Source organism: Heptranchias perlo, chromosome 32 (assembly GCF_035084215.1).
Source record: "Heptranchias perlo isolate sHepPer1 chromosome 32, sHepPer1.hap1, whole genome shotgun sequence".
NCBI classification, from domain to species: domain Eukaryota; kingdom Metazoa; phylum Chordata; class Chondrichthyes; order Hexanchiformes; family Hexanchidae; genus Heptranchias; species Heptranchias perlo.
Genome location: NC_090356.1, coordinates 6,355,168 through 6,368,762, shown reverse-complemented (window position 1 = coordinate 6,368,762; position 13,595 = coordinate 6,355,168). Strand labels below are relative to the sequence as shown.

The 13,595-nt window shown below is 45.0% G+C and overlaps 1 protein-coding gene across 11 annotated transcripts in view; it reads left to right on the top strand.

Annotated features, from left to right (window-relative positions):
- Window positions 1-13,595, top strand: part of prdm16 (PR domain containing 16) — a 518,186-nt gene that overhangs the window by 445,978 nt on the left and 58,613 nt on the right. For all 11 annotated transcript variants that reach the window (XM_067970263.1, XM_067970260.1, XM_067970256.1 and 8 more), the window contains 2 exons: window positions 10,478-10,580; window positions 12,728-12,926. In XM_067970263.1, the coding sequence (XP_067826364.1) occupies window positions 10,478-10,580; window positions 12,728-12,926 (302 nt within the window). The remainder of the gene's footprint in view (window positions 1-10,477; window positions 10,581-12,727; window positions 12,927-13,595) is intronic.

Here is a 13,595-nt window from a genome sequence, read left to right as displayed (position 1 = left end):
GCCTTCAATGAACTCAAATGTCCTCTCAGTAGTTCAATGTATTTACCGACTGTTTAGTACATGTTCTGCACTGGAATATAGGACTTGCCCCAATTTGTTGCTGTTTCCTGTATCACAGAACATTGACCCATTGAATACAGCCATTTTGAGACAGAAAGTTCAGGTTTATTTTATGAGGCAGAAAGTGTAATCTCATCTAAAAGGGGCAGGTTTGGCTCCATTGGTTGCACTCTTATGTCAGAATGCACTCCTGGACATCATTTCAGGGCAGTACTAAGAAAGAAAGAAATATTTGCATTTCTACAGCGCCTTTCATGACCACAGGTTGTCCCAAAGCACTTTACAGCCAATGGAGTACTTTTTGGATTGTAGTCACTGTTGTAATGTAAGAAATGCTGCAGCCAATTTGTGCACAGCAAGCTCCCACAAATAGCAATGTGATAACGACCAGATAATCTGTTTTAGTGATGTTGGTTGAGGGATAAATATCGGCCAGGACACTGGGGAGAACTTTCCTGCTCTTCTTCGAAATAGTACCATGGTATCTTTTTCCGACCACCTGAAAGGACAGATGGGGCCTTGGTTTAATGTCTCATATAAAAGACAGCAACTCCAACAGTGCAGCACTCCCTCAGTACTGCCCTAGACTATCAGGCTGGATTGTGTGCTCAAGTCTCTAGAGTGGGACATGAACCCACAACCTTCTGACTGAGAGGTAAGAGAGCATCCAACTGAGCCATGGCTGACACACCATCCTGAGCTATGCTGCATTGTCACAGGTGCTGTTTTCAGGTGCGATGTTAAACTGAAGGCCCTGTCTGCCTGTTCAGGTGAAAGTAAAAGATGCCATGGCAATATTCGAAGAAGAGCAGGGGAGTTCTCCCAGTGTCCAATATCCCTGTCCCCCATCAACTAACACACACAAGCACAGATTAACTGGTCATTCATCTCATTTGCTGTTTGTGGGACCTTGCTGTGCACAAATCGGCTGCTGTGCTTGCCTACATAACAACAGTGGCTGCACTTCAAAAGTAATTCAGGAAATGTGAAGCGCTTTGGAATGTCTTGAGTACATGAAAGGCACTATATAAATACAAGTGTGTTCTTTCTTTAAAAATTATGAACCATCTCATAGAGGACAGAATATTTTTTGATGGTGTATGTATTTCTCTTCTTTTTCTGTTTATTTAACATCTCTGCACTGGGCGGTGTGACTCCACTGTAAACAGCTATTTAGCATCGAGGTCCTGTGGGTGAGATCAGGAAGGGCATGATTAATAATAGTGTAAGCAAAACCAAACTTAAACAAAACCAGAGCAGCTCCCTTCGCATATGGCACGCTGGGTACAAAGAGAACAAATAAATAATACAGCTGAGTAAACGTTAGGAGAATACCGATAAATTGGTGCTGACACTGTGCATGTTTGAACTATAAGTGACCAGATACCAGTTGTTTAATCACTGAAGTGGATGAGGAAGGTTTGATATCAGGGCAATGAGTCCCATAGATGGACAGGGTGGAGATGGCTTGATACGGGGATGGATTGATACATGTGTCAGTGAGTTCCATGGATGGACAGGGTGAGGATGGGTTAATATCAGTGACACTGAGTCTCACAGGTTGACAGGGTGAGGATAGTTAGATTGGCTCCATTAAAGGCTAAGTTTGGTTTACCAAATCATTCTACACTTTGGGTAAAAGCCAGTTGAGGCTGGAATCTAATCTAGTTTGATGCTGTGAACAGATGAACTGAGTTGGTTTATGTGGTAATGAGATGCAAGCTTAGGAAAGTATTTGGAAGTGAGAGGTGTGAGGTGAAGCTGGTGCTTCAATGCCAGTGGAAGGCCCATGTTTAGGTACGAGGTGCAGAAACTCTCTGAATCCCCCGTTGATATTCTTAATGCAGTTGGAGAGATGAAAGATGATGAAGTGAGGTTTGGTTAGGGTAGAGCCATAGGACAAACCAATGATACAAACAAGTCCAAAGTCAAGTATTATTTTTGGAGAGACCTTCAGATTCATGGTAAAATGAGACAATTCTGAGTGCTCAAAATAAAGCAAAACTAACAAAATCCCCTCAATATTAATTGTCTGTGAAGGCAAAAGGCAGTCACTGATGGGGGGGGGGGGAATGGTGAAGGAGACATGATCCCATCCCCCAATATTTTTGGTATGGGTCATGTCCTCCATCCAGATCCCAGAAAAGCTCCTGATGCCCCCCTCCAATTCTTTATACAGTTGCTCCTCTGGTGAAAGGGGATGAGTGATCAAGCTCTAAACCTGGCAGTAACCCTGCTCCTGGCTCCTGCCCTACTCTCTAACCACAAAGTCACTTCACTAGTTCTGTAAACTGTGGCCTTTTTGGGTTTCCTTTTCCACCCAGGGATTCTGCCCATGCATGCAGTCTTGTATTACTCGGATCGAGTTCTCATTTTGAGAGGGGGGAAAACCTTTAAAAGAAGAAGTTTAACTGACAATTGTAAATCCATGGTTCCAGTGAAGCTTCCATTCTCTGTCATTATGGAGGTGACCCTCCCACATCCTTGGTGGCTAATGGAGATTGGCAGATAATTGAGACGCCCACGATTTATACAGTACAACAGTAACCTCCAGATAGGAATGAATACAAGTACAGTGTAAGTAACGAGAGAAATGCTGTGTACTTTTATTCACCAAGCAAAGGAGGTGCAGCATCAACAATCGAAGAAGAAGCTGTGTACTGAGGGGATGTCTCACATAAGGTTTTATCCTGTACAAATTATGAGAGGTTATAACCACCTGGAAAGACTGAACAGGCTGGGGCTTCTTTCTTTAGAAAAGAGAAGGCTGAGGGTTGACCTAATCGAGGTCTTTAAAATTATGAAGGGGTTTGATAGGGTAGACGTAGAGAAGATGTTTACACTTGTGGGGGAGACCAAAACTAAGGGCCATAAATATAAGATAGTCACTATAAGGTATTAAGGAGAAATTTCTTTGCCCAGAGAGTGGTGAGAATGTGGAACTTGCTACCACGTGGAGTAGTTGAGACTGAGGGACCTGCTGTGCATTTTCAGTACTTTTCACTTTTATTGCCGCTTTCCAGAATTTGCATTTATTCTCAGCAATTTTTTTTTGTTATTTGCCTTGACTAACTTCTGACTCGCTAAGGACTGCTGCCTGAATTAGAATGGAGGGATGGGCTCCTCAGCAAAGGGCATAGAATCATAGGATTATACAGGACGGAAGGAGGCCATTTGGCCCATCGTGCCTGTGCTGGCTCTTTGAAAGATCTATCCAATTAGTCCCACTCCCCTGCCCTTTCCCCATGGCCCTGCAAATTTTTCCCCCTCAAATATTTATCCAATTCCCTTTTGAAAATTATTATTGAATCTGCTTCCACTACCCTTTCAGGCAGTGCATTCCTGATCATAACAACTCACTGTGTAAAAAAAATAAAATGGATAATTTTTGTAAAGCTGAGAAGTCCATCTCTTGGGAGAGAGGAGAGAGTGACAATAGGCTACAAAGAAAGGCTGAGAAATTGCAGATGGAAAGAGATACGCTGGCGTTACTGGCAAACCGAAAAGTTGCTGTTGCTTCTCACTTCTACTGGCGCCGGGCGGTTACTGTGCCGTGGTGAATTGGCGTGGGCGACTGCCTCAGTGTCCTTACAAGGTCTCTGGATTCAAATCTTAGCAGCAGCGGGAATAGGTTGCTACTGCCCTCCTGTGTGGAGAAGGAGATACCCCTGGCGTTCCTACTCCCTTCCTGTTCTGCCGGTCTGTCAATCACCCGCGGCTGACTTTCCCTGGTAAAATAGCAGAAAACCTACTCCAAAGAATAAGCCCCCTTTTTCCTTTCGAAGTTTGGACTTGGTTCTCAATAAAAATCAGGGTGGGTGCAGTGACACCCAGAGTCGCAATAAACTGCGGGGAGGGATGGGGGTGGGATTTGCAGGCATTGCAACATTGGTTTTGTAAGTGACTGCCCGACGGTATAAAGAAGCATGCAGCTAACACTGCACTGGTCACGATTCTGCCCCCGTGCCATCCCTCCTCAACACAGAATCTCCTCTTTGCAAGTAAGGAAGCTACGCTGTGGGATCTCTATGCATCTTTGTGTCAGTGCCTCATTATTGTAGCTTGCAGGTGTATCAGGGAGGTTGGTAAGGTTTTCATGCGCGTCGATAATTCTGTGTCTTATATATGACAGGATCGGTAAGGCTCTTGAAATCGGGATTCCAGCTGTGAGCAGATCCACCATGCCTCGCTCACTTGTTCCCTCGCTGACTATTTTCACTGTTTGCTTTCTTCATTTGTTTCTTGTGAACGGTTGAAGTGATCGGCTGAGTCGAGTCAGTTTTTTTTCAGTTGTTTGGTTGTGTTTGTGGGATGGGTTATAGTTTTAGATTGAAAGCCATAGACTGCCAGTGCTCTTCAACTTTTGTTTAAACCCCAATTTTTTATTTTCTTGCAAGCCCAACCTGTAAAAGGACATGGCGAAGTCCTTTAATTCCACTGGGCCAGGGCTGAATGCACATATTTTAACTTGCTGCTTTTATGAATGGTTGTGGTGTCGCAATCTCTTAGTAATAGAGACGCAATGTGGGGAAGGTTCAGAGGTCAAGCCTGGCTGATGTGATTAGTGGGAGTGACAGAATGTGCTTTCAAACCACTCAGCAGATCTCCGAGAGAAAGAGAGAGAGGGAGAGAGAGAGAGATAAAACTTCACCAGCACAGGGAAAGAAAGGGTTGACGAGCTGGTCAAGAGGGCAGAAGGCTCTGCCCTCTGTTCCTGAACAGGGGCTCGATACAGCTCTGTGTCCACTGGAGTTCTCTGAGTCTTACAATAGTTTGCAACTTATCTGTCTGGAGAGCATTCAAACAAGTCCAGCACTTTGAGGCCCACAGTAGCAGAGTTCCACATCTTTAAATACAAACACAGGTCAGCAATTTCTGATTTTATTCTGAGTGTTACTTGAGGAACAATCTAGTGTAGCTCGCGAGTCATTTTTAAGAAATACCTCGTGTTTTTATTTCAATTTCTTTTACAAAGTGCAGTGTCAAAACCCATGAAGAGGGGGGGGATTTCTCTTCTGACGTTGCAATTCAGTACGTAAAGAGATAATGGTGTTAGGAGCCCCTTAACTCTAATGAAGTTTGCTTTTCGTTTTTTGTTTATTCTTTTGTTTCTTTATGGCTTTCGATCACCCTGTTTTGTCCAGAATGCTAAGTCACAAGAAAAAGAATGAGCTCTCCTTTCCCTCTGCAGTAGTGTTTCAGAACTAATATAGTTTTAAAAAATATATATATAAAATTATCGAGATGTACTGTGTTTTTTGCACTATCTTTTAATCATGCTTAATCACCATTAGAAATGGGCAGATTAGTGTATGTGCTCCACATTCACATCGTGCAAACTAAAAAGGGGCATCATAAGAGAAAAGAAATGCAGTGAATGTGTTCAGATGGAAGGCTGGGGTCACCCCCACCCTAATGGGACCTTATTTTTTTGGATTCTATGCTGCACCCAAAGATTAAAACTGGACGTTTAACCTGCATTTATGTCCCTGAAACGAGTGTCTCTTCTACAGGGTCTGAGCCCTCAGTGGAAATATTTATTAAATGCCTTGTTTCAGAAAAGACAGGGACACCAGTAAAAGGGCGAGGGGCAGTTGTCCGTGGCAGGTGTAATACAGAGATTGGTGGGGAGGAGGGACATCTCAGTTGGATCATGCTCAGATGCCACAATGGCAACAGAGATCTCGAAAGGCATGAAGGGAGGAGGGATATCAGACTGTGGAAAGGCACGTGAACTGATGAGTGGGGTGGCTAAGGATGTTCGTCCTCGAATCAGAACATTGGAGAACCTGCATCTTTGCACCGAATCATAAGGAGAAAGTCAAAGGGTTTTGTGACACTTCAGCTCCCAATCGCGGCAGTGTTGTGACACCCCTTGGGCCATGACCTATCCTGCACAACCTTCCATCCTCTGTGGGGACACGAGAGACTTTCACAGAAGTTTTTTGTTGTTGCTGACGTTTAGCTGAACATATTGCAGTAAACTCCACAATTTATTATTTCAAATTGAATGTCGTTACAGAATGCTAGTTGAAGTAAATATTGAGGGGAAAGAATTTGTTTGTTTATTAAAGTTTAACAAATTGTATTTAAAAACAAATTGATAGGAATGCCCCACAGAGCCAGAATTCAGTTTTATTTGTGAAAAAAAGTCTTGGACCACTCTTTATTTCCCTTTCTCTTGCGATGTTAGGAAAGTGCTGAGTTTACTGAAGAACCGAGAGAGCTAACAGCTCTGAACAAGTGTTGCAACGAGACACAAAGGACAATGTCTACTTCGCTAGGCAAGGGGGCCTCCTAGTGGCAATAGAAAATAATTGCAACCAAAGGGTAAATGCTTAAATCCCATTCAGGACATGAAAGTCCCTGGTTAGAGACACAGGTCTGAATCTTGTGGACTGTCAGTTGAACTAACCAAGGGTAATCGGGGGACTTTCATCCTTGGAAAAACTCCTTGAATTTTACATGGGGGAGAGCAGCCTGAATTTGCAGCACTTCACAGAAAATGGAATGAACATTTAAGTGTAGAAGTCACTGTTTGATTAGACGATGGTTCTGCAATAAGCCAGACTGGGAAAGGGGTGACAGGTCCCTTCCCCGTTGGCCTTTCATGGTCATTTTACCTAGTGCCTGTCGACAAATGACCAGACTGATTGAATTCAAGTGGGATTTGAGCTCACAACCTCGAGGGTTGCTCGTCTAGTTCCATAACCACTAAGGCACCATATGCTAAATCTCTCCTCCTTACCCCTTACATTGTGTTTTGTTGTTGTTTTGCCAGCAAAAGGGTCAGGGGAAAGGAAACAAGGCAGTGGCAACTTTGAATCCTGCGACCTGGGCTGGTGCCACAAATTGTGGGACTGATGCATTAATCTCTTGTCCAGTGTTTTCCCACTCCCCTCCTGCAGGCATCGAGTCTCGCTGGGGTGAGTAGGCCTCTGGTATCTCCCCCACGTCGCTTTTCTTCGTGCGTCAACCCAGACAGCGAGTCTGGGCAGATTCTTGGACCTTCACAGCTGAATCCAATCCTATCCTCACCTGATATCTGCACGTCGCCTTCCAGTAGGAGACACTGAACAGCGATCAGGAGTGCAAGCTACAGCTGATTTCCCCACAGGGCCTACATGTGACTCCAGTTCCACAACATGGGGCTGCCTCTTAATGTCCTCAGAGCAGACTAAGGATGGGCAATAAATACAGCCTTGCCAGTGTCACTCACACCCCAAGAACACCATAATAAGAAGACCCATCTGTTCGCCATGCTGTTCCCTGGATCCTTGCTCTGTTTACTCACCACCCCCCACCGCCCCCCCCCACAACCCTCGGGTGCACAGTTTATTTCCAAGTATGATTCTGTTTCTTTTTAGTGATCCAAGAGATGTTTGTTGACAATCTGGGCTCAGTTGAGCATGTTGGAGATTTGGCTGCCCCATACTCCCCCCAGACACTGAACACTTGGCCCTGGCCTCTGCTGTTGTGAAGCCAACTCCAGCTGCAATTTATGTGTGTTTTGTGTTTGTAAGTTATTGTTTTTTGTGTGTGTATTTGTGTGTGTGTGTCTCAGTAATTGTTTTTGCGTGTTTGTGTGTGTCTCAGTAACTGTTTTTGTGTGTGTGTGTGTGTGTCTCAGTAACTGTTTTTGCGTGTTTGTGTGTGTGTCTCAGTAACTGTTTTTGCGTGTTTGTGTGTGTCTCAGTAACTGTTTTTGTGTGTTTGTGTGTGTCTCAGTAACTGTTTTTGCGTGTTTGTGTGTGTGTCTCAGTAACTGTTTTTGCGTGTTTGTGTGTGTCTCAGTAACTGTTTTTGCGTGTTTGTGTGTGTGTCTCAGTAACTGTTTTTGTGTGTTTGTGTGTGTCTCAGTAACTGTTTTTGCGTGTTTGTGTGTGTGTCTCAGTAACTGTTTTTGCGTGTTTGTGTGTGTGTCTCAGTAACTGTTTTTGCGTGTTTGTGTGTGTGTCTCAGTAACTGTTTTTGTGTGTTTGTGTGTGTCTCAGTAACTGTTTTTGCGTGTTTGTGTGTGTGTCTCAGTAACTGTTTTTGCGTGTTTGTGTGTGTCTCAGTAACTGTTTTTGCGTGTTTGTGTGTGTGTCTCAGTAACTGTTTTTGTGTGTTTGTGTGTGTCTCAGTAACTGTTTTTGCGTGTTTGTGTGTGTGTCTCAGTAACTGTTTTTGCGTGTTTGTGTGTGTCTCAGTAACTGTTTTTGCGTGTTTGTGTGTGTCTCAGTAACTGTTTTTGCGTGTTTGTGTGTGTCTCAGTAACTGTTTTTGTGTGTTTGTGTGTGTCTCAGTAACTGTTTTTGCGTGTTTGTGTGTGTGTCTCAGTAACTGTTTTTGCGTGTTTGTGTGTGTGTCTCAGTAACTGTTTTTGCGTGTTTGTGTGTGTGTCTCAGTAACTGTTTTTGCGTGTTTGTGTGTGTGTCTCAGTAACTGTTTTTTGTGTGTGTTTGTGTGTGTGTCTCAGTAACTGTTTTTTGTGTGTGTTTGTGTGGGAGATGAAATTGGTCTTAGACAGTGGCACAAATCAGGCGATAGTGAATCCGCCGCCCTTTTTACACACTGCCCGGCCGATTTTCTTTGCCATCTGCCAATTCACTATCACCTGTTTTGCACTACTGCCCAAAACCAATTTTCACCGTGTGTGTGTGTGTGTGTGTGTGTGTTTTTTATGTGTGTGCTTTTTCTGTGTGCATGTTTTCTGTGTATGTGTGTGTGTTTTTTATGTGTGTGTGCTTTTTCTGTGTGCATGTTTTCTGTGTGTGTGTGTGTGTATTTTTTATGTGTGTGTGCTTTTTCTGTGTGCGTGTTTTCTGTGTATATATGTGTGTGTGTGTGTGTGTGTGTGTATTTTTCAATGCTCTTGTGTTGCCCGGGTTATAGTAAATTACTGTTCTAGTTATTTCCCTCCAACAAAATGCTCAATGCAAATCCCAAAGGCAAAAATAAGTTCTGTTAACATTTAGCATCTAATGTAATTGTTCTGCCCTGAGCTGCTTTTCCTTTTCTTCTCCCGACATCCTTTTTAATTCCCTTCTTGCCTCTAGACTATAAGCTTTCAAACTGGGGTCCTGACCCTAGGACGTCACAAGGGGGGGTCACAGGCCGTTCAGGAGGTCACCGGATTTCAGTCCGACTCCTATCAGATTTCTGTATTTGTTGACTTATTTTCACATCATTTCTGTTTCTACACACTAATAACGAAACACTTTATGCGATGATAACACTTTTCCTTCAGGTGACCTGCACTGTCTTTTGGAAATCGGGTTGGGGGTGGGGTCCTAGGAGTGTGTCAGTATTTGCAGGGGATCCCCTCCACAAAGAAACATTTTGAAAAGCACTGCTCAATCTAAGGCTTTAAAGGTGTTAATGAATAGAAACATGGTAACTGTCAGCACACAGCACTAAATGGTACATTGGAAAAATCTGGGTTCTTCTCTCTCGTCAGATGCCATCCTCAATCCACAGTCAGTGGCATTGGTGGGAAACATTTCTTTCAATTATGGTCTGCCATTAACGTTTGTCATGGAATTAAAAGCACTGTGACTTCCCAAAGTCCTTTCCTGCGGATGTTGTTGACCCTTTGAAATGAATTGTCCCACCTTTGGCACCATTCTATCACCATCTGCTCCAACTTCCCAAGGTTCACTTACTCCTCACTACTGAGGATTTTGAACTCAGAACTTTTCCTTCTCTTCGCTGGCCAGTCGATCAAGAGTCCTAGCCTCAGTTGCTCGGAGTGTAGAGTGTTCAATACACCATAAACCGCCATTGCGTCTTCCCCATTGCTGACTGAACAGAGGCTTTCTGAGGCACGGGTACATCATCTATAATCAGGCGTCCATCTCTGATACCCTCCGTTGCTACATTCAGTCCTTAAGTCAGAGCTGCCATTTTGGAATTTTCAAATGGTGGTTGAGACTAAGGTGTATTTTACTGAGCTGGTCCATAAATCAAATGCCTTAGTCACTGCTGCCAGTTTGAGGACCATCGGGCTTCAAAATGACAGCTACAAGTCCACACTCAAGCAGTGAGCCGGTTGACATTTTCTGATTGCTATCTGAATGCTAATTCTTAAGTGTTTGGAATATCCACTATCCCAGTTTTTTATGCTTTAGCTGTGGTGAAGGGTTTGTCTGGATTGCAGACTCCACTTAATGCTTCTCTGTATGAGGAGTGTGACGTGAAGTTGACAGAGCAAGAGAACTCTTCACTTTGGATTGTAACACAATTGTGGATAAGTGAGTCGGAATGATGTTCAGGACTGAGGTTAAGTTCCAGCCCTTTGAACAGGAGTTGCAACAAGGGGCTCACAACAGTGATAGGAGTAACACTATTAGTCACTGTACTTGCTGTGTAAATCTACAGAATCTCTGTTTATTCAGCAGCCTAAGGTTAATTCTATTTTTAATCTTGTTTCCAGATTTACTATAAAGTAATTAAAGAGGTTAAATCGGGCGACGAGCTCCTCGTTTTTATGAAGGACGGTGTCTATCCTGATGGGACAATGCCACCAATCCTTGATGGTAAGGCTTGTTTATAAATCCATACACATCTCGTTGAATATGAATTAGTCGCTGTTTACCTTTGTGTGATCGCGGTGAGACAACGCAGTGTCTCTCCAACATGATCGCGGTGAGACAATGCAGTGTCTCCCCATCTGCAGCATATCTCTAAGGCAAGAACGTAACTGAAGTGCACGATGTGATAGATTTGCCCCAGAGTCCCCAAACAGTGGTTCAACCACCTTCTGAGAAGGTACTGAAAGAAGGTCTTCCCCACTGCAACTCCCTCCCGGAGAGAGGGAGGGAAAATCAGCTGATCGGTCATCCCAGGTTTCACCTTCTCGCAGCCGGACGGCAAGTAAGGCTTGTTGGATGGTGGTGGGGGGAAGTGAATGTGGGAGGGGGTCGGCAGTGGGCCGGAACATTTATTGTGGATCCAGAATGAGCACTCTCCCAAAACTTTCCTTTTGGGAGAGACCTCCAATGGTCCTTTTAAGGATGGCTGGTTAGGCCTCGCAATACCTTGAGGAAGTGGGATTGACATATGCCATGCTTGCTCCACCAATTTCTTCTTGAAAGTTACAATTGGGGCCCCTCAACAGGCGATTTGCACGTCTAAAGTGCCTCTGTCTGTTTTGGGCCAGACTGCTGGGTGCCTATTTGTTGATTCTGGCGGGTAAATGGGCGCACAAGGTGCCCACGAGACTTTCAACTGCCACTTGCCCTACATATGCATGGAATACATTTATTCAGAATTGAAAAGAAATGAAAAGTAAACCAAGCCCAACCCAAAATGTTTGTCCCCAAGAGTTTTAAGGACGGATCTTCCAGTCTTGTCCATCTTTTTTGCCCTCAAGGCAACAGAATCAGTACAACTTTATTATGTTTAATCGAGAAACACAAGGGGTTTGGAACGCTTGGTGCCTGATTTTCTCAAAGCTGGAATCCGTGGTTAGCTGAGCATTAACAAGTTTCAGAATGTTTTTTTTATTTAGAGAGGAGTTTAACCCCTTTGGCTCAGTGGGTAAATGCACCGCCTGGTGTGTTACTGAGTCGTACAAATCAGGAAGGTCCTATGACCCATTCTCGGTCTATGCTGAGTTAGCTGACCCCAGCCAGGGCAGCAGGGGAGTTGCTGCAATTGGCCTCAGCATCTCTGGGTTAGGGAGGGAGGAGGAAAAGAAAATCAGACAGGGGTTCCTGCACCTTACTGCTGTGCAATGGGCCCTAACGGAAAGTGCACACGGCTGGACATTGGGCCAGGGCTGGCTTGGCCTTGACCTTGGCCTTGACCTTGGCCTTGACCATGGCCTTGACCTTGGCTTTGACCTTGACCTTGGCTGCGATGCCACCCGCTCACCTGTCAAGGCTCGTGCATGAGGCACTGGAGGGCGATGTGCCATAGACCTGTGGTAGACTAGGTGGTCCAACACCTCCAGGATAGGAGGGAAGAAAATCGGGATTTAAATTTTAAAAAAAGCTACCAGAAAATTCTGCCAGGAGAAGGGAATATGGTGTGGAACAGGAATAGTGAAAAATGCAGCCTGTGTACAGCCAGGGACTTCAAATAAGCTGTTCAGTGCTCTATCCCTAGAGGAGATGGCTTCATAGATTAGTGTGCAAAGGGCACATAACTGTGCTCTCTTTGACTCCTTATTATTTTTTTGAAACCCATTAGGCCACGATTTAATTTTTCTCTCGCATTCCTCTTTCGTCCCAAGTGCTGTTGATGAGAGCGGAGATACACTGACAGCTTCTCCGAGGGCGGGGAGGTTGTGGTGTGGAGAACGTGGGGGCAGAGGAAGGGGAGGGGGATCTGGGGAGACTCCTGTTCAAGCGAAAGGTGTGGGGGCAGGGTGCAGGCGGACCTGACCCCCTTCACACCAGTTGTTATGCTGGAAAATTTACAGCATCCAGTGGATTGTTTGACTTGGCACAGGGATCAGGATGCTGCCTCGTAAACTCAATAATAGCTGCTCCCTTTCTTTAATTTGTTTGAACTCGGGCTGCAATAATTTATGATTATACAGTACAGGCCCGCTCAGCAATCGGGCCTGAACAGTTCTCTGCGTGATTTTAACCAGCTCTCTGCTAAACATTTTGATTCTTTTTATCTCTTCTTCTCCTTGCACGTGCGGGTTTCTTTCGACCGCCGGCCCTCTGTGCAGAGGAGCAGAGGTACCGATGCGGAGATTGCGACGAACTCTTCCGCTCAAAGGTGGCACTGCGCCGGCACCAGGCTTACGCCTGCAACAACGTCAACGCCATCTTCACCACCATCAACGAGGGGTTCAAGCAGAGCCAGCTGGACGACGGGCCGCTCCACGAGTGCAAGGACTGCGATCGGATATTCCCCAACGAGTACAGGTAAGCATGCGTCCGACCAGAGGCAAGGTGGGGGCCGGAGAAGGTGGCGGTTTAACCCCCTATGCCACTTTGTGCCGCTGATGATGCCACCTGTGGGTGCAGATGCAGCTGCTCGCTCGCTGCAGCGTGCAGAGTCTGCTCGCAAACCATTGATGTATCTGTATCAAATGCGGAAAGTCCTGGAACCGCACAGCGGCTCCGACAGTGCCTGCAGGAGGGTGGACAGTCCGATATTTAGAGCAGTGACTCTTTTCTTGCTTCAGATTGGCCATATTCACGATTTCTCTTTTGAGCCATTTTCACAAGTCAGCCCCATTTCCTTTTTTTTGGGGCGTAGAATGTATGATTGTTGTTTAAGCAATTTAATGTGCTGCACATTTTTCTTAAACAGCAGAGGCCATAGTGAAGGAAGGTAAGCTTGATGCTGATATGTTATTCTCCCGTTGCTACAGGTGCAAGGTGAGCAAAACGCTACTCAGAGTAACATCACAAGGTAGAAAGTGATGAGCTGAGCCATTCCTAGACCATCCATGTAAAAAGAACCTACCATCTCCCCATTGCAGTGTCCAAATGTTTCCTAAATGGTTCCAGGGTTCCTACCTCCACCACCCTCCCTGGAAGTCCATTCCATGTGTTGATCACTCTTTGTGAAGAGGACCAGTTCTAAGT